The 23817-nt window shown below is 45.5% G+C and overlaps 1 protein-coding gene across 1 annotated transcript in view; it reads right to left on the bottom strand.

Moving 5' to 3' along the window:
* Positions 1-1704: 1704 nt before the first annotated feature.
* Positions 1705-23817, bottom strand: part of ILDR2 (immunoglobulin like domain containing receptor 2) — a 33294-nt gene continuing 11181 nt past the window's right edge. The window contains 7 exon segments of the mRNA XM_042868336.1: positions 1705-2496; positions 2956-3634; positions 4497-4707; positions 6306-6419; positions 11517-11693; positions 12439-12585; positions 16921-16977. Of these exon segments, the coding sequence (XP_042724270.1) occupies positions 2461-2496; positions 2956-3634; positions 4497-4707; positions 6306-6419; positions 11517-11693; positions 12439-12585; positions 16921-16977 (1421 nt within the window). The 3' untranslated portion in view covers positions 1705-2460.

Here is a 23817-nt window from a genome sequence, read left to right on the forward strand (position 1 = left end):
CTTGGTTGTTTTCTTAGCTAGTCACTGTTGTGATGCTTCATTTGAAGGCAACAAAACCATCTGCATCATCAACATGACTCAGACATCCATATCCTGTATGAAAAAGATTTAAACTTTATGCCAGCAATAAAAATTGATCACTGGAAAATTTATAATTTGAGACCCCGTCACTGTCAGACTAAGTGCAATAATCAGGCTCATTATTTTCCAGTGCCAGCATCCTGTGCTCTTAAAGTTGGTATAGGCACAAAGCTACCATTACTCTTTTCTGAAACAAATGACCCCTACCTGCTGCTGTCTTCCTGCTCCTCTGTGTTGCTCATCCAGGAGTCACAGGTCATTAGGGTTGTGCAACTATGGAGATGGAAGCCCAACTCTACATCACCCCTCACTTTTCAGACAATCCACTTATGCTGATACAGCCATGTTGCTAACGGGCCTGTTTCTGACACAATCACTGTTGCGGATGCAAACAAATCTCCATGTGGTGATGTGCTTCCTGAGTCTGCTGGATGTTTGACGGAAAGGACAGCAGGTTAAACTTCCCTAAAATCCATGGCACAGGACCTCCCAAGATTTTCAGACCAACAAAATATTAACATTTTTTGCTTGACAGTGTTATCATATGTCAGGGTGAAATGTTTAATTTTAAACGGCATGTCGAGTAACACTGTAGGCCCCTCAAGGCCTTGGAGACCTCAGATGGAAACCACCTGCCAGCCTTTTGTTAACTGCGCTGTGATTTTCCTAGGAACATACATTAATGATAAGAAAAGATCAAAATGTACTTAAAATTTAGTTTCTCAAGCCGTACTGTGAGACAGATCCAGGTATAATATGTTCCTACAGGCTAATCTTTCTTTGGCCAGGAAGAAAAGCGTGGAAAAGAAAGCCATCCTTGTGTCATTCATCTTCTAGCACAAAAAAACTACAACAGCATCAAGTCTGGGGAGATTACTCTTCCTTTCCCATGACCACTCCTGGTGAGCTAATACTGCAAAGGAGTAAAACAGAAATGAATCTGCAATTTTTACGGAGAACTGCATTGATGTTAATCAATCAATCTAGAGTTCAAAAACATATTGCTTGAGTGAGCACCTCATGAATTTGAATCCAGGTAATGAACAGATGCCCAGAGTTATGAGATGACATTTCAGAGGCTGACAACATCCACAACAAAACAGAGTACTAACTTGTTTCCAGGCCTGATGGTGATCAAGATACCAGACCCTGAATAATTCCCACTATCTTTCCTCATGTAATTTTAGCAGCTAAAAAATAGAGGAATGACTGCATTTTACCCCACAAAAACCAGAATGTCGGCTTCCAGATGGCGTGGTGCAGTCACTTCTAAATTCAGCTGTTCCTGAGACAACAGCCACTAAAATCATGTCACAACTGTAGTGAAAGAAATGACTGTAATTGAAAAAGGTCTTTCAAGGTTCGTGTTCACCCAGTGTCAATTCTTTTCCAATTGCTGTCACTGCTTGTTCAATGCCTGGGAACAATGACCAGAAAGGAGCAATCCCAGTATCACAGAACAAAGATCTTTAACCTTCTCACTGCATCTTTTTCCCTTTCGCTTCTTTAAAATAAAAAGGCCACTAAGTCTGGAGGTGCTGGGAGCAGAACACCAGCAAAGTTGGAGCACTCTTACCATACGTGGAGTAGATATTCTAGCTTGAAGCTCTAAAGGGTCATAGCTGAGCTGCAAGAAAATGCAACTTTATCAAAACAGATCACAGTTGGGGATAAGGGGAAAAAATACATCATGCTCTCATCACAAGAAAAGCTACTTTGATCCACTTTCAAAACAATACATCAATCTCACTTGCAACTCTCAGCACACAATTAACATAACTAAATATATTGAACAAACCAGACCACACTCGTCTCTCTCTCTCTCTGTTCAGCCCTTGCAAGAAACACCTCATCAGTCCTGCTCTGTGGTGTCTGAAAGGATGTAGATTTTCTTTCATAATTTAGAGCCTTGGAGGCAGTCTGCAGCTGTAAGAACGAGGTCTCCTCCCAGCGTGGGGATGATACAGAATAGACTCTAAGCATGGAGACAATTTTGATCCAGTGAACAGAGGAGACAGAGGGAGCCTGAGGTATGCACACAGGCCTCTTTCTGCACGTGAAATAGGAAAAGAGGCACAAAGGCAGCCTTGCTCCTAGTTCAGGGCTGCAGGGGTCGTAAGGACATGGCTGCCTTCCCGTGCAGAATGGAGGGTGCCAAAGAGAGCCCTGGCTCATTCTCCTGGCAGACTTCCAAAGCCTCTGAGATTGGGTGCTCTTTATGGGAGTCTACCGCCCTGATGAAACAATTTTTGAACAAGGAGTCCCTGGCTGGTGGCTGAAAAGGTTCACTGGGGCCCAGTTTGCTTGTTGCTCTGCATCTTTTCCACTGCAGCAACATTATGGCATCCATCCCATTGGCATGACATGTCCACAGTGACTTCAAACCACGAGGGACATTCTCGTTGGGAAATCATTCTGAAAGAGAGGAGAGAGATGTCAATAGGAAAGCACCCACAGAACAGACAATCAGATGGATGTAGCTTTGGCAACAATTTAGTCAAGCTGACACCCTTTTTTTTTCTCACACAGGCCTCTTTGGTTTGTCTCCCTCTCCCCAAAAATTACATGTTTGTCAGCTCTTGCTAGCCCAGACTGGGGCAGGATTTTTTCACCTACTGGCATCTCATGTAACTCTGTGTGCCTTTGGCATGCATGGCACACATGCTCGTGGGCAAACACTCAGGAACATCTGTCACCTCGCAACTATGCCCCTGAGGTCTCTGCAGAGTTCCTTGCACTACTGAGGGTTCCTCACACTTAGACTCCAGGCTCTACTCTCTCACAAACTGGAGAGTCTCTAAACTGGTTAGCAACCCCTGGCTGTTGGCTCCCCACTTAGCCTATCTGGATCAGCAGCACAAGACAGGGCCTCACTGTTTTCTTGGGATCCTTCTTCCTCTTCTTGTCAGAGGCGTTGAGGTAGGCCTGCTCCCTGGCCCGATAAGAAGGGCCTCGGCTCAGCTCCCTCTCGCTGTAGGGAGGCAGGGTGTCCTCCTCTTCCTCCTGCTCGGGTGGTGGTGTCTGCTGTTGAGACGTATCGGATTTGTAGGTAGAAGGCGGTGACCAAGCATAATACGTTCCCCCTCCTCTCTGGCTGGGCTGTGAGCTCAGCTTTGAGGGGGTTTCACAATGGTCACCGTTTTCGTCATAGCTGCGGGACTTTCTCTCCAAGACACTGCTGAGGTAGGAGTGATCGTACTTCTGGCTCCCTCCGGGTGTCCGGCTCACCAGCCTGGGCAGGTGCTTCTCCTCATGGGCCCGTCTCCGGGGCGGGCTGTACGACCAGCCCCGTTCCGAGTCCGTCAGTGGCTCTCGGTTCCCCCTGCTGCGCTTAGTGTAGTACTCCTCCATGGAGCTATCCTGATGGGTCAGCCCTCCAGCACGGCCACTGCGTGACTCCGACCGCTCGAAACGCCGAGTCTCCTGGCTGTCTGCCCGCCGTGCCCGCTGGCTGTAGGACTCTGCAAAGGCTGCCAGCTCGTCCATAGAGACGGCTGGAACTCCCACAGAGAAACTCTTGCGGGACAACATCTCGGACTTGGATCTCTGCTGGCTGGAAGAGAGAGAAAATAGTGTTAGAGGGCAGGAATCAGCTACACTCATCTTTTGGCTGCCTTCACAAATAATGGAGGGAAACAGGCTCTGTTGGGGCATGAATCATCTGACCTGCTTTTATCACCTTCCGTAGCAAGAGATGTACCACATCCTAGAAGTGCCCACTTCTCTCTGTTGACTGTAAAGGCAGCCCACTGTGGATAGTTCAGATTCTACATGTCTACCCAAGATTAACCCCAGGATGCAGTTCCCTTGTCCTTCACTGGACAGGACTGGACTTACTTCCTCTTGCCCCCAGCACTTGTAGATGTATGTCCTGCTGGTAAAATACAAGAACCTGGCTATAGAAGCTCACAGAAGGTTAATTCTGAAACAGGTTTAAGGTAAGTGAACCGGAACACTAGTCCAGGGTTGAAGGAAACAAATCCTTGCCACTACTTCTGGGAGATCAGGTTGCTGGCATATGAGAGAAAAGCATACACACAGCATCTCTCATCTAGGTGCCAGTTATGTGATTCCTAATAAAGCACACCGACACCAAAAATTGTCCAAGGGATCAGGTACAAATCTGTGTAGAGCATTATGGAAGCTCTGTTTCTCCTATTTATCTCACTTTTGCACCCCACCTGGAATGGTATCAGTACCTAGCTTTGCCCAGCTTGGCAGGCTTCAGCAGACTTGTGGAAACCAGATTCATGCTGTCCTCATCTAATGACACTTCCATCTTTCTCTACAGCTACAGCCTCTCTCCATCTTGGTAGACTGGACCGGGGCAGGAGGAAATGGAGAAAAGCTCCCAGTACATCTGGCTTTTCTCTATCACTTTTATACAGCAGCCTCCCAAACACAGCACTCCTCACCTGTGCCGGAAACTGTCCCTCTCATCTCTGTAATCAGAGATCGCCTGTGATCTCGATGTGCTGCCCCCACCAATGACTCCTGCCCAGTACTCAGCATCACCATCCAGGTCTTCTGCAGGAGGCAGAGGTTTCCTCCGTGCCTGGCGGTAGGGCTGCCTGAAGTTCAAATCATCCTCATGCAAAGAGCTGAGCTCAGAGACAGTGTTGTTATCTGCAGGGGAAGTTGTAGAAAATAAGTAAGATAGGCATCACCTCAGGGCATATGTGAGGATGAGAAGACAGGAAGTCTTTAATAAATGTGGCTGCAGCTTTTTCAGAAAGAAGCTAAACTGCTCTTCATTAGAAAAAATTCAAAATGGAACCTAAGGATCTCCTCCAAAACTTCATGTGAAGCCTAAGGCTCCTGGGTCTCAGCTTGGACGCAGGACTGCTGCCAAACCTACCGTCTGAGCTAGTACTCAGTAACTGGGGACATTCAAAGGGTACCTCAAATGGCATCAGATGCCTGCATTCAGACAGTTGAGCTCAGCCTTCGAGTGGAAATCTCTCCTCAGCCCTGCTTCACCAACACGTGGGAGCTCTCCACCGCCCCGAGGTGGCACACTGTCACAGCAGTTGTGCCACCCCCCCTTTCCTGGTGTGAGACAGGCTGGCTCTGGATTTGGCCTGATTTGCCCAGTTAAACAAAAACAGCCCCCTCAAAAAAAAAAAAAAAGGTTTTTTACAAAAATATAAGAATCTGTCTGAATCACTGTCAGTCTCTGCCTCATCAAGCACATTGACATCTGGAGGCCTGACACACCAATCTGGAGAGGTCTTTTTATAGTAAATCTTGTGGGTGGAGAAGACAGTGTACTGAGCAATGACTGTTTTAGAAGTACATATAATTTGTTAGTTATGCCTAAGCCATACAAAACCTTGATTTAATGTCATTCCCCAAAGCCCTTACCTTCATTGATTTGCAGGATCTCACATATCTGTTTTAAAAGAGCCTCTACCACTGCTGATGTGGGTTAGCACAGCACAAGTCAGGTGCTGCATAGAGGAACTGAGCCCCTGCCCTGCTGCTTTGTTCTGTGCACAAAACAGACACAGGATAAACAGCGGTGCTACAAGTCCCTCTCATACCCCTTCCTACTACTGCACCTCTCTCTCCTAAAGCAAGGGAGATCCTCATTCGGCCTTGTACTCTGACACCCCTAAGAACTCCCTCTGCCTTTATCTATACAGCCTGCAAGAGGCCATAGGAAAACAAAGAGGAGTTCCATGCAGGAACTCCTGTGTGGAGGAGTTCTTGTAGTCACTTTGCAGGGCAACAATCATTCCAAACTTTCTGCATTGCTCCAGCCATGCTGCAGTCACTGCAGTCCATGGAATATAATTTCAATAAAATCATCCCTTTCCTATTTTGTCATGCAGGGAGTTTAGAGGCAGCAACACTGTAAGACATGCAGAAATTCTGGGGGCTATATTTACAGTATTATCATATACCTACGGATTGTAAAAGGCTCAAGTACAGACCTGGCTTTTCAGACAACGGTGACTCAAAAGTTCAGTGACTCGAGTGGCCAATTTTCCTAATAGTTTGAGTTTCCCACACCTTGTTTACTCTAATGAAGGATGATTAGATAAGAACCAGCTCTTCAAAATCAGAATATACCCATAGATTCCTAAAATCTAGACTTTATCCATCCCAAGCATTATATCCTAGAGGCTCTCAAAACAAAGACAGCTAACTTTAAGCTATGAATTTGCAGAGTACTTTTCAGGTCAGTGAAAAAAAAAATTCAAACCGTTCTTGTTCCTCACATTGCTCTCGCATTCTCCTCGCTGGGTCAAACTGAGCCAGTTCTTTCTCGACATAGTAGAGCACTTTCATGGAGTCCCTTTCCTTGTCAGTCTGGATCCTGTACCCTTTGCGCACTGCTACGGAGAAATTAAAAGGAATCAGTGGAAAATGCATTGAAGTTCAAGGAGACTTTCAGCCAATACTGCTTCGATAGCTGAGTTCATGTCTGCAGGCAGGTAGGCTGCAGCCTCCAAAACAATGAGTCAGTCCTTGCTTCAGGAGAAATCTGTCTGTAAGGTGGGACGTGAAGTTGTGAGCAGCTGCATCATTTATAATGTTTGCAGCGACAGCAAAAATGGCTTGGAAATGCCCAGCCTATAGAACCACATACATCAAATGGTGACAGTGACCCCACCTACTACAGAGGATGACAAGGAGAAAAGTAGCACTCGGTTCCCTTCAGTGATACAGGAAGGATTTGTCATGGCATGGGAGAAGCAGACCCAGAAGGTCAGACTGCTTCTATGCAGCAGGGGCCATGAGACTGCAGGGGAAGCAGGTGGCTGAGCATTTGGGAGCTGCACTAAGCAGGACCAGCCCATCTCCCCACTCAAGGACTTCTGCTCACAAAGGTTGAAAAACATGTGGCAGAAGCTCCACAGGATACAGATAAAAACAGAGTCCCACAAAGCACACCACACTGCTTTAAAATTTATACCAAACTCAATAAAGGGGCCAATCAGGTCACTGAGTAACTGAAACTGTTTCCTCCGGCATTCTTTATGTGCTCTATCTTACAGAAAAGGTGAGTCTCACACATGCATTAAACTCTCAACTCCTCGGATTACTCCATTTGCAGGGGAAGTCTGAACAGCTTTTTTGGCTTTGCTATCTTCCTTCATGTAGAAGAGACACACCTGGAGCTACAGCAGCTCTAACTCCAGTAGGCTGGCTCCAAGCACACTTCATGGCTAACCTGGCGACCTCAAGGCAGGCCTACAGCTAGCAAGTAGAAATCTGCCTTTTGGAGCTGTGAAGAATATAACGTTTCTACAGCAGATTGTTTAAGGAAGGTCTCAACCCAGAGCTACTCCAAGATGGACATGAACACGGGTCGAAGTCCGAAAGAGTGAATGTTCAAAGCCTCACCAGAGCACTGTCATAAGGATGTGACTTAACACCACAAAGTGAACCTGTCTGCCTTGCAGGGGGTTGGTATATTCCCTTGCATTAACACTGCAGTGTTGCACAAGCATTCCTCTTGAGGCATGATTTTAAAAAACAGCTGGATGTGGTAATGAGCCACTGTTTCTTCTCTGTTTTATTCCATACCCCAATGGATCATGCCTTAACATACGAGTTTGATAGTATGCTGCATAGTATGTACTGTGTAGGCTGAATAAGCACTTGCAAGCAGTATTTTTAGGCACCTTCTGTCCTCAATGGCTATGCATGTGTCTGTGCACTATTTAACCATGCTCTGCCTCAGAAGTGGCTGTGCCACAGAAATGGGTGGAACAATTCCTGTAATAATCCTGAAAATTGCTGCAGAAGGAATGTGCTTTACTGAGGGTTTTGACTGTGTGCATGTAAAGCAAATAACTACATCCTGAAATACTACTTTGTGCATTACTTTGTACAAAAGGTGTTAGGTGTTAAAACGTAGTATGTGTCTATCACAGTCCTGCTTTCAGCGTGTCTCCAGAACAAACCCATACAGCTCAGCCAACAGCAGCCTGGGTTTCAGTTTTATTATCACCATAAATGCACGTACAATGACTGTAAATGCACAACATGACTTCCAGAATGCAAGGAACTCTGCCTCTGCCTTTCAAAGCAGAAGGCCAGCACGTCTCTTTGAGTGAGGCTGCAGCTATGAAGAAGGGTTGGCACAGCATGAGCAACAGCACAGCAAGTTCTCCACTTTGCCTCACTATTGTTGAGTTCTGATCTGGTACACTGCCAAGAAAGAGACCTCTTGCTATTCTTCCTACTAATGTGTCTCTCGGGAGCTCAGCTGAGCTACCACCTCATTTCTACACAGGCCAACAACCAACCATCAGCTGGAAATGACTCTGACCTACTAATAACCTTTGGGGACCTTGAGCAGCAGCTTCCAGACTCTGGCTCAGAGCCAGCGCTCATACTGAGACTGCGCCAAACATCTATTTGGGCAACATCTATAGCTCCTGAAAATGATGGGAGAATTAGCTAGGCATCATGCTAGCTTCATGCTTGACTCGCTATTGCAGCTGTGTATCAAAAGGAAAACTACCTTCTTGGTTAATTCTGTAAGCATCTAGAAATTAACCTTCAAATTAAATCTGCAAAGATGACCATGAGCAGCTCATTAAAGGTATTTTCTATTATAGATAAGGCATATTGTGTCTCTAAGTTTATTAAATACTTCCAGCAATTATTAAATCTCTTTATTATTCCCTCACGTGAGAACCAAATTCTCACATGCTTCCTCTTCATACCCTTCTTCTTCTACAAATTGTCAGAATCCTTTAATCCTTTAATAAGGTCTGCATATTTTTAAGCCCATCTCAATTATATGGAAATGAAGATGCAGGGATATTAAACCACTCCTTCTCTAAGTCACAAGGAATGGAACGTTCTTCCCTGTTACAGTTTATTTTCCTCTTCTGAGCAGTTTATGAATTTCTAATGTTTAATCTGTGTAACTACGGGCAGGCTTTTTTTTATTCTTCTGTGGGTGGAACCAAGTCAGACAAAACTGTAAACTGTTTTCCTCTCCTGAAAGGACAGCACTGCTATTTTTTTTGGGCAAGTGTTGGGAATTAAGAATTTTCTCATCCTTCTACACTTCTCATAGGAGAGGTCTGGAGTTCAGCTCTTGGATCAAAGACTTCCCTATGTGCATGGATTGGAGAATCTGTGCAAGTCTCCAGGCAACCATTACATTTAAAATAGGCAGAGCATACATCCTAACTTATGTGTTGCCAACCACCTTCTAAATATGAGAACTGAAATTTCATTTTTATTTCCTGTTCAGACCTAAGTTTAAGACAGAGTTTCTAAGCTTCACTGGAGCTTTGTTGCGCGGTATTTATGTAACTAACTGTAGGCTACTCTTTAAAATATCCCCACACCTTAGTTTGCTCACCAGATCACCTCACAGGGGTCAAAGCACAGAAGCTAGCTAAGGAAAAGGCTGCCCTTTGCAGACAGGCAAGACAGGATTACAGAATCCTCCATTCTCCATCCCAGAGCATTTCTGATCCCATTGACCAATTTCAAATGAACCAGACGGAAGGACTGAAGTCTCACAGATATAAAGCTTTTACAAGTTTCAGATCAGACTTATCCTGGCTATGTGGAAGACACAGAAATCGTAATTAGTGTTTCCTCTGGGCAAAGACCTTTGCCATCCATTCAACCATTAACTGTTTTGTTTAGCTTGCTGTGTGGCCAACCAGCAAACACATAGTTTGGAAGTGCCACGTAATTGTTTTCTCTTCTACAGCATCTAATTAGGGGATATGCTGGCACATGATGGAGGAGCCTAAGAGGCAAGGAAGAGAATGTAGGTTGATACCAATCTTCCTTATTGGCACAGTTCTAGGAACACATTTTACATGCAGTCCCCTGAACAACAGGAGCACGATCCGGGCTAAGGCTTTGTCCAAACTATTACAGTAAATATTAATTAAGAAAAATAAAGCTTAAGAAACTCTGTTGTCTCTTCACAACAGCTAAAACTCAATGTAATAATATTAGCATTACCACTATGGAAACATGTAGTATTACCTGTCAAATTCTGAGTTAAGGGCTTAAGACTCACCATTTTGGATTATATAATAAATGCACCCTTCTGTGTTATAAACATGGATGCCAAGAGCCACTCCATTTTATTTCCAAACACATCCACTGTTTTACACTCTGCATTTGTGCTCTGCTGGTAAAGAGATGAGTACTGGGTCTGTGACGTGACTCTTACAAAATCCCTCAGGTTCCCACAGCCAATGCCACACTCTACATGAAGTGACATTTAGCACAAGAGGGAAAAAAAAAAAAAAAAAAAAAAAAGCACTGGGCTGTTTTTCTTCACTTTCCAACAAAGATTTTTCAATTGGATACATTCTGCTTTGGGTCAGTGACTGATTTATTTCCTATTTCAAAATGTTTCATTCCAGGGCTCTGTTTTTATTTCAGGGGAAAAAACTATCAGACTGTTGAAGGAAAATACTTCTAGTAATTCTGGAAAGGTTAATGCATTGACTGGGGCAGGGAAAGGCTGCAGAAGATTGTTCCAAAAGCTTAATTACTTGAGAATGCTACTTGATTGTGTCTTTTTTTTGGAACTCTCTTATCAACACACTGTCATGAGTAAACTTAACAATTGATTATCAGTGCAGTGCTTTGAAATCAGATGTGGCTGAGTCAATGGCAAACACACTGTGTCAGTATGGAGACTACCTTGGTAAGAGTCACTTCCTCTCCAGAAAGTTTGAGATTAGACAGCTACTCTGATCCTGAAATGCTTGATGTGGCTAAATACTTCATACTTCCTGAAGGCAGCTTCCTTTCACAGCAGGAGAAGTGACCCCCAACCAAGACAGAGCCACTGTACCAATACTCCGTGTCTGATATCGATCCGTAACTCCCTTCTAGTTAGAAGCATTCTGTCACTCACAGTTCATAAATGAAAAGGCTGAATAAGCCAAATGACCTAGTGACTTCCATAACACAGGGGAAGGGATCCAGCCTCTAATGTTCTTGGGTAGAAATGATGAAGAGGCACATTCCTGTGCCCAAATTGTTACACGGACAGCACCACATGTTACAGCAGAAACTGCTGCAGGAGGGCAAGCAGTGAGCCATGGAGAGCAGCAAGAGTGGTTTACCAAGAAAGTGTAGCTTCTAAGGCATTGGCTCTAAGAAGAAAATGGCCACTGTTTCTGCTCCCCTGAAACCATTCACCCTTTTTTACCCTACAAGTGAAGTTTTACAGCTGTATCAAACGAGGCTCAGAGCGTGGACCTCCCATTCTCCACTGACCTAATTCATTATTCAAGCTGATATTCTGCTGACAGCACTAGGAAGGTTGGACTACTTGGCCCTAAGGGATGTGGCTGTCATTGTCAATGTCAGGATCAAGATGCAGTTTCTCCAGGATTACCCTGTTCATAGCACTCTATAGATGATGTTCATCCTTCCCTTTCTCAGCCCTGCTCCCAGTAAGTGGACCGAATGCTGTGAATTACCATTTTGGTTTCCTCCACCAGTGTCACTTGGAGCCAAGGGAGGTGGGTGTGACTTATCCATTAGCACAGCAGGAGATGGGACACCAGCTACAGGAACACTGGGGATGTAGTATGGACCTGGGATGGAGGAGACCGCAGGAGGGTACCCTGCTTTTGCTGCCTTGCCTGCAACATACACTGAAAAACAAAAAGAACACACCAGTCAGCATTGCACCAGCTTTATCCAGACCCACATGTCACATGACAGAAACCTGCAAACCATTGATGCTGGTGACATCCCAGCAGGAGATAACTGGACAAATGAAATGACAAGGACCAATCTGATATTCTCTAAGCCTCAACGGGAACTGGGGGAATTAAAAAATGCACATGTCAAGTGAACACTGTAAGATGTCTGGCAACAGAAAGACAACCAGCGTGTCTGAGACAGCGTTTCTGCTGCCACCATTTAGTGGCAATTCAGCTTCTGAAACAACTGATGACTCAAGCTGCAGGAATGAGGCTCACGAAACTTGACAGATCTGCCTGACTCCGATGGGAGAAGCTTGCTGGGTCACAAGGATTCTGCACTGTTGCAGAAGGCAGCTGCTTTTCAATGTTGGGAAAATACTTCTCTGGATGGTTTTAGTCTGCCCCCACAACACTCATTGACATGATGGCAACTTTGGAAGAGGAGCACGACACTGTGAAGAAGGCACAGCTGCCAAGGCAGGGAGGACTTGGAAAATTACATTTGTAATTAACTTTGAGCGCTCAACCATTGAGTAATAGGTCAGATGCTTCACTCCCCAGGAACTAGTTCTTCAGTTAAGCAAAGTGCTCAGGGCAAAGGAAGCAACATTTGCAGATTCTCCTCCTGTTCTGCTCCTGCCAGGGAGCAGAAGTAAGAAAGATCTGCATCAGCTTGGATGGGGTCACTCACACGCCCGGGGACAGCAGCAGGACTCGGGGCAGCAAGGACAGCGGACGTAACAGCAGCAGCTATGCGGGCAGCACTGACACCAGCAGATCCCCACCAGGAGGAAGAACAGGAACGCTCCCAGGATCACCAGGCCCACAAAGACCCACTCTGGAAAAAACAGGGAGAAAAAGAAACTTACAGGATTGCACATCACTGGAGAAAGGAATGGCAGCAACACTGTCCCTGCAGAGACAGGCAGGTGGGGCTGTTAGCAAAAGTGGGTTCCCTCCTGGCCTAGAACTGCATTGAGCAGAAATGGCACACGGTGTTGAGAACCAGAGCTACAGGAACGTAGTCCCTTCCCATCTGAGAAGGAGCAGCACGGAGGCAAAAGCTCTGTCTCCCCAATACGGAAACCCTTTGTCCCAGAGCAGACCTGTATGAATGCTGCAGGACGTGCTCCATTAGCATTTGTGTCTCATCTAAGACTCATTCTTCCTGCCTACGTTCATGCCCTGCTTGTGTGCTTGTTCCCTAACTATATTCTAATTTTAATGGGCACAAACTATGGCGAAAAGCAGGCTATAAATAACCCAGCAAATGAGCCAGGCCTGCCCCTTCGCAACTAGGCCCACGCACACAATTATTCTTTTGAATGTGCTGAACGAACATCCTATTCAGGCGCTGCAGCCAGTCAGGAAACCTAACAGCCACTTCTTTTTCATTTTCGCTTAAGCCTCAGATGAAGACTGTAAAAGAGACGAGGTAGAAGAGCTGGTCACAAAAATCACGATGGGGTTTTTATCGTCTCCGTTTACATGATGTGGGAAGGGGAGCAAGGAAAGGTTTCTCAAAGTCTGCTGTGGGAAACTTGCAGCAGCAGGAGCTGTGGTGCAGACAGGTGCCTAGCCTGCAATGGGGCAGCTCCCAGCTTCGTGTCTAACCATCGTGCACTGCACAGGGGATGGTGTGCACAAAGCTGCACATGCCCCCACACGGCAGCCCCCTGGGTCAGCAGAATGGTCAGTAAACACCGCCACACCAAGGAATTCCAAGACTTTGAATTTACCCCTTTGCAGCAGAGGGGTGTAACCACCTAACCAGAACTCAAGACTGCTGGTGAATGAAGACCAGCTGGGAAGGCCTCCACAAGTTCCTACAAGGTTGTCCAGCCACCTTGGAAAGCTGCTAGGAAGGCAAAGAAAGAAGTGGTAGGGTTGTTCAGCAGGGGAAACAGCAACAGACCACTCTTTCTGAACAGAAGTCAAGTGTTCACTGCAGGGCTTCCCAGTACACTGTTCTTTAAGCTGCAGAAAGCTGCTACAAGGATTGCAGTGTGAATACAGAATCACACTGGATAAATGCAGTACCTCTCACCTGGGTCTCTGAGCTGAAAAGGCCAGAAAAGGTGTTCAGCTTGGAACAACCAAAACACAAGATTTGTCTAGTTCTTAGTTCTTAAAACACGAAGACAAGAAATCTCATTTTTGATTCATCCAGAACATTGGCTTGAACAGAAGTAAAATTGTTGCCTTTGTTGGCATTTTCCTTTATCCTTTTACAAACCACTGCCTTTATTAAATGCAATTTTTAATTTCAAACTTCCTTTAAAATTCCTTTCAAATTTCCTTTAAAAAAATGTCAGCGAAAGATCTGGCATTTACAAATCAAAACACTTCATTTCAGAAGTGTAAAGTGAAATGTTTTATGTTTTTTGAATACTTTATTTCGCTCATGGCTGAAACAGCTGAATTTCTCTTAAATTTGCATTAATTTTGGTCCTTGTGGAATTTTTTTTTTTTGTTAGTCTATGTCAAGAAGAAAAAGAAGAGCTAACAGATAAGGAAACGGCTGGAGGGAAGCATCCATCAATTGAAAGGTAACAGCTGATAGGAACTTACTAGTACAATTCCTCAGGATGGTTCCAGGAACCATTTTATTGTTTTCCTGAATGACCTTGACAGAAAATAAGAACGTGTTAATGCAGCTTGAGAGCAAGAGGTAGCAAAGCATAGTCACCAAAGACTGGGATGTCTTAAAGAAATGGCAAATTGTCCTTGGGCCTACAGTAAGAAACACGAAACATGACAATATGCTGAATTTCAAGGTACGCAATAATAATTGTAGATTTGCACGTTCAAGGATCAAGGACAGTTTCTGCAGTGATGGGGACCACGTTACTTGAAAACGAACAAAAAAGAAAGGACAATTCCACCACAGGACAACTGTAACTGCTAATGTTATACATCTACAAAAAAAAGTAAAAATAATCCAGTGCTCCATAGTGGAGGTATTTCCAGGAGCATTCAGGAATGCTTTTACATGAGGACTTCATGCGACTCCACCTGAAATTACTGATGTTATACAGCTCTGGTCATCTTTGTACAAGAAAAGGCTGACTGAGGCAGCAGCTGATGCAAAGCAAAGATTCAAGAGCAATGAAGGGATTTGACAACCTGCCTTGCACAGTGACAGCAGAAGTTTGCTGCATTAGTCCATCAAAAAGAAGGCTGAGAGCAGTCATAGCTGCTGCCTGGAAATATGCTAGGAGAATGAATGCTAGGGGGAAAAAAAGGCATTACAGTTAAAGGTCCTAAATAAACAAGCATGAACAGGCTATGAGCAATGCAGATGGAAGCTAGAAGCAGTGTATCAAAGAAAGATATCTAATGGGAGAAAGAAAGGACAAAATCAGACAAAGCTTATGAGAAGTATAAAATTACAAGGTGCTTGGGAAGCAAGTAAGATAGAGAGCCAGACTATTTATTCCAGTCTGGTGTTTCCTAATCTGTGCCACTCCAAGCAGGACAACAGCTCAGAGGCTTCTTTTGTCACATTCCTGTTGAAAAAAAAAAAGCACTGCATGATGGAAGTGACCAGCCACAGCTACATAATGAAGTGCAGGTGTCAGGTCTCCAGAGCTATCAGTGAACTCTTCACTAACAAAAGATAAAAAGATAAAGGGACAAAAGCCTGGTAGAGGAAAAAAATAGCAAGTTCACTGTAGCATACCTGTGGTCCTTCTGAAAATGTTCTTGGAGTATAAAAAGATATCAGATTAGTATGCGCTTTATGCACTGCAATATATTCACTCAGCACCATTAGAAGATACCTAAAATCCACATCCCGGTCATGGGGACCTATGAGTCAGGATTTGATCTCACAGAAAGTTAGACCATTTGCTTCTGTGATACGGCCATGAAAGCAGTAAAAGAGCCTGCTGGCTCCTCCTTAATGCACAAAACTGGGAGTTCAAACAGCTTTACCTGCAATTCCCTAATTCTAGCTGGAACGACCTTTACCTTCTCTCACAGCTCCTCCAGAGACAATTGTGTAACCCTGAGATTTAATTGTTTACCAAGTTGAAATGCTATGTGGCCTCACTGCCTGAAAACCACTGGTTTGTGTTTAAGAGCGGTTGATTTTGTTTACTCAGATGATGTGTGGTTTGTCACTGCCTTCTACGCTTTCTTGTTGTTTATACACACACAGTGGGGGTACCAGAAAATTACCTGGTCAACATACAGGAATTTTATACCCATTAAGACTGTAAACAGTGAAAAATAATGTTAGGAAACAGAGAATCAATCTCTGTTTGTGCTGAAGACATCAATCCCTTTCCTGCCACAGTGAGCTTCAAGGGAGCTTTGGGTTACTTTGGAGGTGGGGAGTATTTGCCTTCTCTCCATTTCCATCTTTGGGACAGCTTTGAAAATAGCTTCACACATTTATGTGGAGATGTATTTTTGCACAAAGGTGTGAAAGAATGCCTTCTTGGGCACTGTCAGGGGATGATCATCATGACTCTAGGGCTAAATGTTCCCACAGCTCTTCCCTCTCAAGGACAATGTGTTGCTGTTTCTTCTTTAAGGAGCACCAGAATTGGCAGCTGTTAGTTTGGCTTGTGAGCGATTTGTCATGGGCAGAGAACTCTCACAGCCCATCCAACCACCTGGTGTTACCTAGATAATGCCCTGGCCATGCAGCACAAGGACTGTGCCACCAACGTGTCACTAGCCAGTGCTCCATTGCTAGCACCTCCTGTGCTACCATCTGTGGCCATGGCTGTATTAGTACCCACAGCACACAGCCAGGCAGAGGAAGCTCCTAGCGAGCTAGGGTGGGTGACACACAGAACCATATGGGCACATGAAGCTGTCTGTCTTCACAGGTTGCAGCAGTGTTACCTTTGCTTTAGCAGAGAGCTTGATAGAAAACCTCTTCTGAACAGCACTGGAATTTCTGCGGTCACACTGATCCTGGCAGGGCATTAACATCTCTATGGGTCACCTCCCAGACCTCCCGTTCCTGTCCCTGTCCCAGATTCAATCCTCCATTTTCAACCAAACACACATTCTCAGTAAGCAACAAGGTTTTTTTTTTCTTTTCTTCCCCAGATAAAATACACGAGTTAAAATGCACACCACATAAAAGATGCTGCAGAAGGATAAACAGACAAGATGACAGAAGACTGGGTAATTAATGGGTGAAATGGCTGAATACCTGGCATAATCTCCACAGCAAAACTGGGCAAGAGATCAGCAAGCAGCCCTGTCCTGCCTAGAAAAGACAGAAGGAGGAGAACAAGGAGAAAGGTTACTGCAAGAAAAACAAACTTCCCAGCCCCTGCCTTAGCTTTCAGTCCCCTTCATCATCAGCCCACTTGCACTCCTGTCAACCACAGATATCACCACGCTCAGTGCCTGGTGTCTGCCCCTGCACCACTTCCATTTGTCTGGCCTTGCACTGTGTCTTCATTAGCAGAGCTGCAACAGGAGGAATAATCTGGAGCAGAGTTGCTCTGATTTAGGCACAAAACAACAAGAACAGGGAGGTCTCCTTGGCATAATTACAAGATAGTATCTTGCTGGAGTTATGCTTTGCACATACAAAAAGCTCCTGGACATGCGCAACAGCCTTCAAACATAAGAATTTGGTTTACTTTAAAAATTTTACTGGTATAGTTTTCAAATGGATGTAAAGCATCTTTAACGCAAGGCCGTTGGCAAGTCAGTCACATGCGTTCGACACCTGGGGATGGGGCTCTCCATGTGGGGCTCTGCAGCTTCAGAAACAGCTCCAGGAAAGATGTTTTGAAACATGACTGTGAGTATGTGCTGGTTATTTCACAATGAACAAACAACTCATTGAGATTGTATAAAGACAAGCCTGCAGTGGAGCAAATTAACCAGGGAAGGATTCCTATGCAACTTCATGGAATCACATTGCAAAAGGAAAACAAACAAATAAACAAAAGAATTTGACTTTTAATTTATAAGTGAACACAACAAAAAATCCAAGCTCCACGGCAGTTCGGGGCCTATTTGTTTTGGCACTGAATGTCTGGGATATTTCTGATACACAGCAAACATCCTACACAGTGTTCAGATATAATTTACACACATCTATGCACTGGCAGAACATGACCGTGTGCATCTGTGCTTTGTGCTCCTTTAAATTGCATCAGGTTCGTGCTTGGTTTTCTAATGACATACATAAGGTAGGGGAGTTGCATTTGAGAGAGAGATATGTTGTGGATGGACTGTAGCAAAGGCAGCTAAGGACTAGCCAGTGCAAAGGCTGCCCCACAGTCCTTCAGGTCCAGCACGAAGCAGTGCTCAGACAATGATGAATTGGATCCCAAGTTCCTTGCTCTCTAGCCTGTCCTTGAAGCGTGTTATAATCAAAGAGATTGCCACTCTCTGTTTTCCTTAAATGTTTCAGCAGAGATTCTGTAGACATAAAAAATCCACCAGGATGCCTGCTGGAGCCATAATAAACATCCTCTGAATGTAGGCAGTGCTTTGCAAACAGTTGCAACTCATCAAAGCTGTCTATTGCTCACTGTAACACCATCATGGGTGCTCCTGAAGCCTTAGCAAAAGACACAAAGCTTAACATTCAGATAGTTGTTCCTCATTTACTACTTTGAAAAGGACTCCTGCCACCAGCATACTGCAATATTTTAATCTGCAGATACAGTTTCATGACATTGATAGCATCAACTGTCCAAACTGCTGCCAGCTAGCTCATTGTACAGAAGACCTTATGTGTGCTTTCTGCTCTCAAAAAATGGGCATGCACATAATACATGCAGGGTAGGTCCTCTGTGTTACAGTCCAAGACCAGCAGCAGGCATCAATGGACAAACAACTAGAGGCTAATGCAAGGCTGTTCACCGTGCAATCCCAGTGACAGCTCTATAAAGCTCAAGCTCCATATCACAAGCCCAAGTAGCCATGCTTTGTTTTGAACCTATCCTAAAAGTTAGCAAGGCACTGGAACAGGTTGCCCAGAGAGGTGGTGTACAGGGCATCCCCGGAGACACTCAAGGTCAGACTGGACAGGGCTCTGAACACCTGATGGAGCTGTAGGTGTCCCTGTTTACTGCAGGGGAGATGGACTGGATGGCCTTTAAGGCTCCCTTCCAACTCAAACTATTCTATGATAAAAGCCTCAACCCCTGCACTTGCTGGGACTTACAGTGCCCTGCGATCCTCCAGAGGAACCTTACACTCAAGACATAAGAAAAAACAACAGCGCTGTGATGACTCATGATAAAGACAACCAAAGCAGTTTTCCCGTGTTACCTATAACCAGTCACTGCTTCCCTGTCTGTGAAGCCTGTCTCAGTCCCGCTGAGGGGTTATTGTCCCAGCCCCATGGGGCCCCACTGCCACTGTGAGGGGGTGCACAAAACTTTCACAGGAGGGCTGCCCCTCAGCCTCAGCTCTGGGCGGCTGTATCCCCCAGATTGCGCTGCATCTCAGCTCTCCCCGTTTCTCCCCCCAAATGAACTCCTTGACAACCCTTCCCCCTGCTGCTGCTCTGTTCAGGGCCAGACAAGCCAGGTCTGGCCATAGGCCGGGTTGCCACAGTGACGAGAGGCTCCTGGCGGTGCTCCTCGCAGAGGCTGACCTCCCTCCACACTACCAGCAACACAAACTCAGGAAGGGACCATGGCTCCTAAGCTGCAGCGTGACTCCATCTGCAAAGATGTCTTCCATGCAAGCTCCCAACACTGAACTCCCTGCAGGCACCGTTGAATGAAAGAAGGAGTACAGAGGATGGTCCTGCTTACCAGGGTCGTCCCAGGCAGCTCTGCTCGAGCCAGGAGCCTGTCCTCATGTGAGCGCAAATCTGGGACACGTTCCCATCACTGTTCCCACAGCAGGCACCCTGCATGCCCCAGGACTAGCACAGAGGCAGGCCACCAGCCCCCGGCCTGTGGCAACACAGCACAGCACAACAGTGGAGGAGAGACAGGATGGGAAAGCTGAGGGCTGCAGAGTTCCAATGGTGCGAAGGGTACAGGGATGTGGGTGAGGACAGAAGCTGATAGGGAAGAGAAGAATGGACTAGAGTAGGAGGGAACAAATAGCAGTGGAGCAGGGAAAAGCAGGAGTCAAACAGTTACTGAGCAGAGAAAAGACATGAAAATAATGAGGATAAGCGCTTAGCAAAAGAGAACAATGGCAGGAATAAAGTAGGTGCAGGTGCAGTCAGGAGCGCGGCAATTGGATAAATATGAGAACGTGGTAAATACTGGCAACTGCATCAATGTGATACGGATCTGGTAAATGCAAGAATAACCATTGAACTGGTTTCCTGCCGGGGGCTGCCTCCGCAGCTCCACCTGCAGCTGCGGGACCACAGGAGGCAGCAGCTGCAAGGGAACATTTTCTCCCTCAGAGGCAGAAGAATCTGCCAAGCTGTGCCACAGCCAGAGGCCCTGGCACAGGACACAGCCCCACGGAGGCCAGAAAGCAGAGAGGAAGCACGGCACTTGTAAATCCACCACTTTTCCAGGGAAGCTGCTGGCAGATTTATTGGGACAGCACGGCTCTCTGCAGCAAGTTCCTCCGCACTCCCTCTGCTTGCAGTAAACTTTACTCTTCCTTCCCATCCTTCCCTTCCTGCTGCCAATTGGAGGGAGAATAACAGCAGCCCTTCTTGGAGATCAAAGTTTTAGCAGGGAACAAAGACCTCCAAGGAGGCTGTTGCCATGGTGACCTTAGTAAGGGAGGCCTTTAATCACACCAGCCTCCTTTGTGACCAGCATGTGGCTGTGGCAGGCAAATAAGAAGGAAAAGAGGGGTAAAAAATCCTAGGCAACAAGTAGGGCTCCTAAATGGCGTGAAATAAAGAACTAGGAGTAGCCTGGCGTGGGACAAGCAGGAGAGAAAGTATTGGAACTGATTACAAAGGAGGCAGCGCCCAAGGAGGACTGTGCTGGGGGTGGGGAGGCCAGTGGCGTTCCTGGCACCCAGGCCTTTGCCAGCTTTCCCAGCGCTGCCTGTGCCTGCTGGTTCTGCCCACTCTCAGGATCAGAGAGCCCTTGCTCTCTGTGAAGGTGCCCGTGGACACCTTCTGGCTGAGACCTGGCCCTTTCATCCCCAGCACCTAGCCGGGGGCACTGACATCCCTGCCAGTACTGCGACCAAGTGCTGGCTCGCATGCTGCCTGCAGCATCTGAGCCAAACAGAGCGAATCCTGAAACAGTCCTCTTGCCTGGGAAAATTTTGCCAAGAACTTTTCTATCACATCACCTTTTATTACACAGTCTCTCCCAGCACACAACCTGTCTATATTTATACCAGGTATTGAGTCATTTTGCTAAGTAAGAGCCATCTAATTAGCACTGCGCACCATACACACAGGTCCCAGGAGAGATTTATCCTCTCTGAAAGCTGACGCATGTCTCTATTAGCACATTAGGTACGGTGCAGTAAAGCTGCATGCAAATGTGTCTACCTCCATTCCCACCTACAGGTATTAGAAGTGACAAATTCTGGTTTTAGACCATGTGAGTATTGGCTGGTCATACAAACTACCAAAGATCTCACAGATGATGAGGGGTCAGGAACATTTCCCATATGAGGAAAGGGTGGGAAACCTGGGACTGTTGAGCATGGAGAAGAGAAGGATGAGGGGAAGGATCTCATCACTGTTTATAAATATCGAAAGTGCAGGGAGCCAGGTGGATGGGGCCAGGCTCTTTTCAGTGATGTACAGCAACAGGACAAGGGGCAACAGGCACAAAATGGGGCACAGGAAGTTCCACATAAACACAAGGAAGAACTTCACTGTGAAGGTGACAGAGCTCTGTAGCAGGCTGCCCAGAGAGGTGGTGAAGTCTCCTCTGGAGATATTCAAGACCTGTCTGGACACTTTCCTGTGCAATCTGCTTTAGGGAACTGCTTCAGCAGGGAGGCTGGACTGGATGATCTCCAAAAGTTCCTTCCAATCCTTACAGTTCTGTGATTTCAGTTTACTCATCAGCTAAGTTTTAGCCGACATCAGATATTAAGAAAAGCTTATGGAACCAATGGTTGTTTTTTAACATATAATATTGTAGAAGCTGAGGCTAAAGCTTCTACAAGATCAGTTATAAAATAATATTTCACTAATGCACATTTATGCAGCATTGGCTGCTGAACTCATTGGAGAAAAGGTAGGCAACAGCTGCCTACAAAGCACAAAGTTCACTGACCAAAGTATCAAACCAACAACTGAAATTAGTGGATCACTCTGCTGCCTCCTCCAGCAACTTGAAATGCTCGTGGAAATGAAACCACTGTGTCTTGAAGCACATTCTCGGAAGCACTTAAGGCCAGGTTAGATAGGGCCCTAGGCAACCTGAACTAGTGGGTGGCCATCTTGCTCACAGTAGAGGGGTTGGAACTAGATGACCTTTGAGGTCCCTAGTGGAAATGCCGAGACAGAGCTTGAAGCACTGATTGAGGACCTGGGGGAAGGCAGGGCCAACCCAGGGGAGCTCAGGTGCAAGCGACGCACCCAAGTGACCAGAACTTGGTGACTAGGTGAACCAGAACCAGTGGATCCTGCCTCCACCCCTTCCCAGACCTCATTTAAGGGTTGGCAGTGGAGTTGAGGGCATCTCATCTGGAGATCCTTACAGGCCTTCTTAGAGTAGCTAGTTTCTTTCTCTTATTTTTGTGCCTATTGCTATCATGTCTAAGCAGATCCCTGCTTGCCGTAGCTTAAGACCTTGCTGCTCTGCCATCTTGTTATGCTTTCTATTACGTTACAGGTCCCTTCCAAGATATTCTATGATACTACATTTAAGCTACTTACAAACTTGCTTGCAACACAAACATTCCTAAGTTTGTATAGACCTATGCATTTCACAGCAGCTGCTGTGCCTGGCTACATCCACACCATTTTTCTATAGAGGTAAAAGCCTGGGAAAGGGGCAGTATGGATGCTTTTGCAGGACCCTGCACCTAATACACAAATTCTGGCTTTCAGAAAAACTTACTAGGTTCCATGCAATTAAGCTTGACTGCTCAAGTGAGTTGGGTCACCTGGGACGGAGTATCTCCTGAACCTGCTCTGTGCTTCCAATTTAAAGGGAACTCCAGGCACGATGCATCCATATGCTGGTGCATATAGATGGTGCAGTTTCTTCCAACAATGGCTGCGCTGAATGACTTTATTAAGGACTGTGGACATGCTCATATAAAAACCAGTGCATAGATGCTATGAATAAGAATGTGATTAATAGCATTGTCTGTATCTTTCAAGAGCCAGGTCACTCAGCTGCTAGTTACTTAGAGGAGGAGACTTTCTGAAATTTAGGATTCAGGTTTTTTGGCTTAAACATTTATCAGTTAAAAAAAAAAAAAAAACAACTACAAAATTGCAAATGGATTCACTATCCCAGCTGTAATGTCAGCAAAGAGTTCTAAAATATTGAAGACATGAGTGTGGAAAACATTGTTTGACTCCTGTTGTATCATTGCTAAGTTCTAAGTTAGAAATTAGCAAAAGTAGAGTTCATATTTCTAGCATATTAGACTCAGGAGATTCCAACCCAAGATACAAATATTTGACAAATGTATAATAACACTTCCAAATTGAAATCATTTCCTCTCTCTACAATAGGTTCACTCTCTTTTGTGTTCCTGAGGCACAGAGGTTACCATCCCTCTTCCCTTGCCTGCTGATTCCCTTAGAGAGAGTTGAAGTCCTTGATGAAGCAAAACATACTGAACAATCTTTTCAGCAAAGTATGTAAGTACGTGCTTAACATCAGGTATACCTCTATAAATCCTATCATCTTTGCTGAGTATGAATGGATGTAGATAAATGCTTATGTGCTTTTCAGAAATAGGCTTGAAATGAAGACAGTGCATGGGATTCTCTGATGCTACCTGGAGCTGTCCACATTGTGCACATGCCAGTGTGATATGCAGAGGTGACAAGCTCAATATGCAATCCCATAATGGCCTAGGTGAACCAGCTACAGAGACTCCTTTGGGAAAACTGCAAAGTAAAGCCAGAAATCTCTGCAATTTTTTCCTCTAAGGAAAAAAAGGAATACTGTAATTTTAATCAGGTTTGGGATTTGGCCCCAGGTTGTGACAGAGTAGCTTT

This window comes from Lagopus leucura, unplaced genomic scaffold (assembly GCF_019238085.1).
Source record: "Lagopus leucura isolate 7727_CA_CO unplaced genomic scaffold, USGS_WTPT01 Super-Scaffold_100001, whole genome shotgun sequence".
Lineage (NCBI taxonomy): Eukaryota > Metazoa > Chordata > Aves > Galliformes > Phasianidae > Lagopus > Lagopus leucura.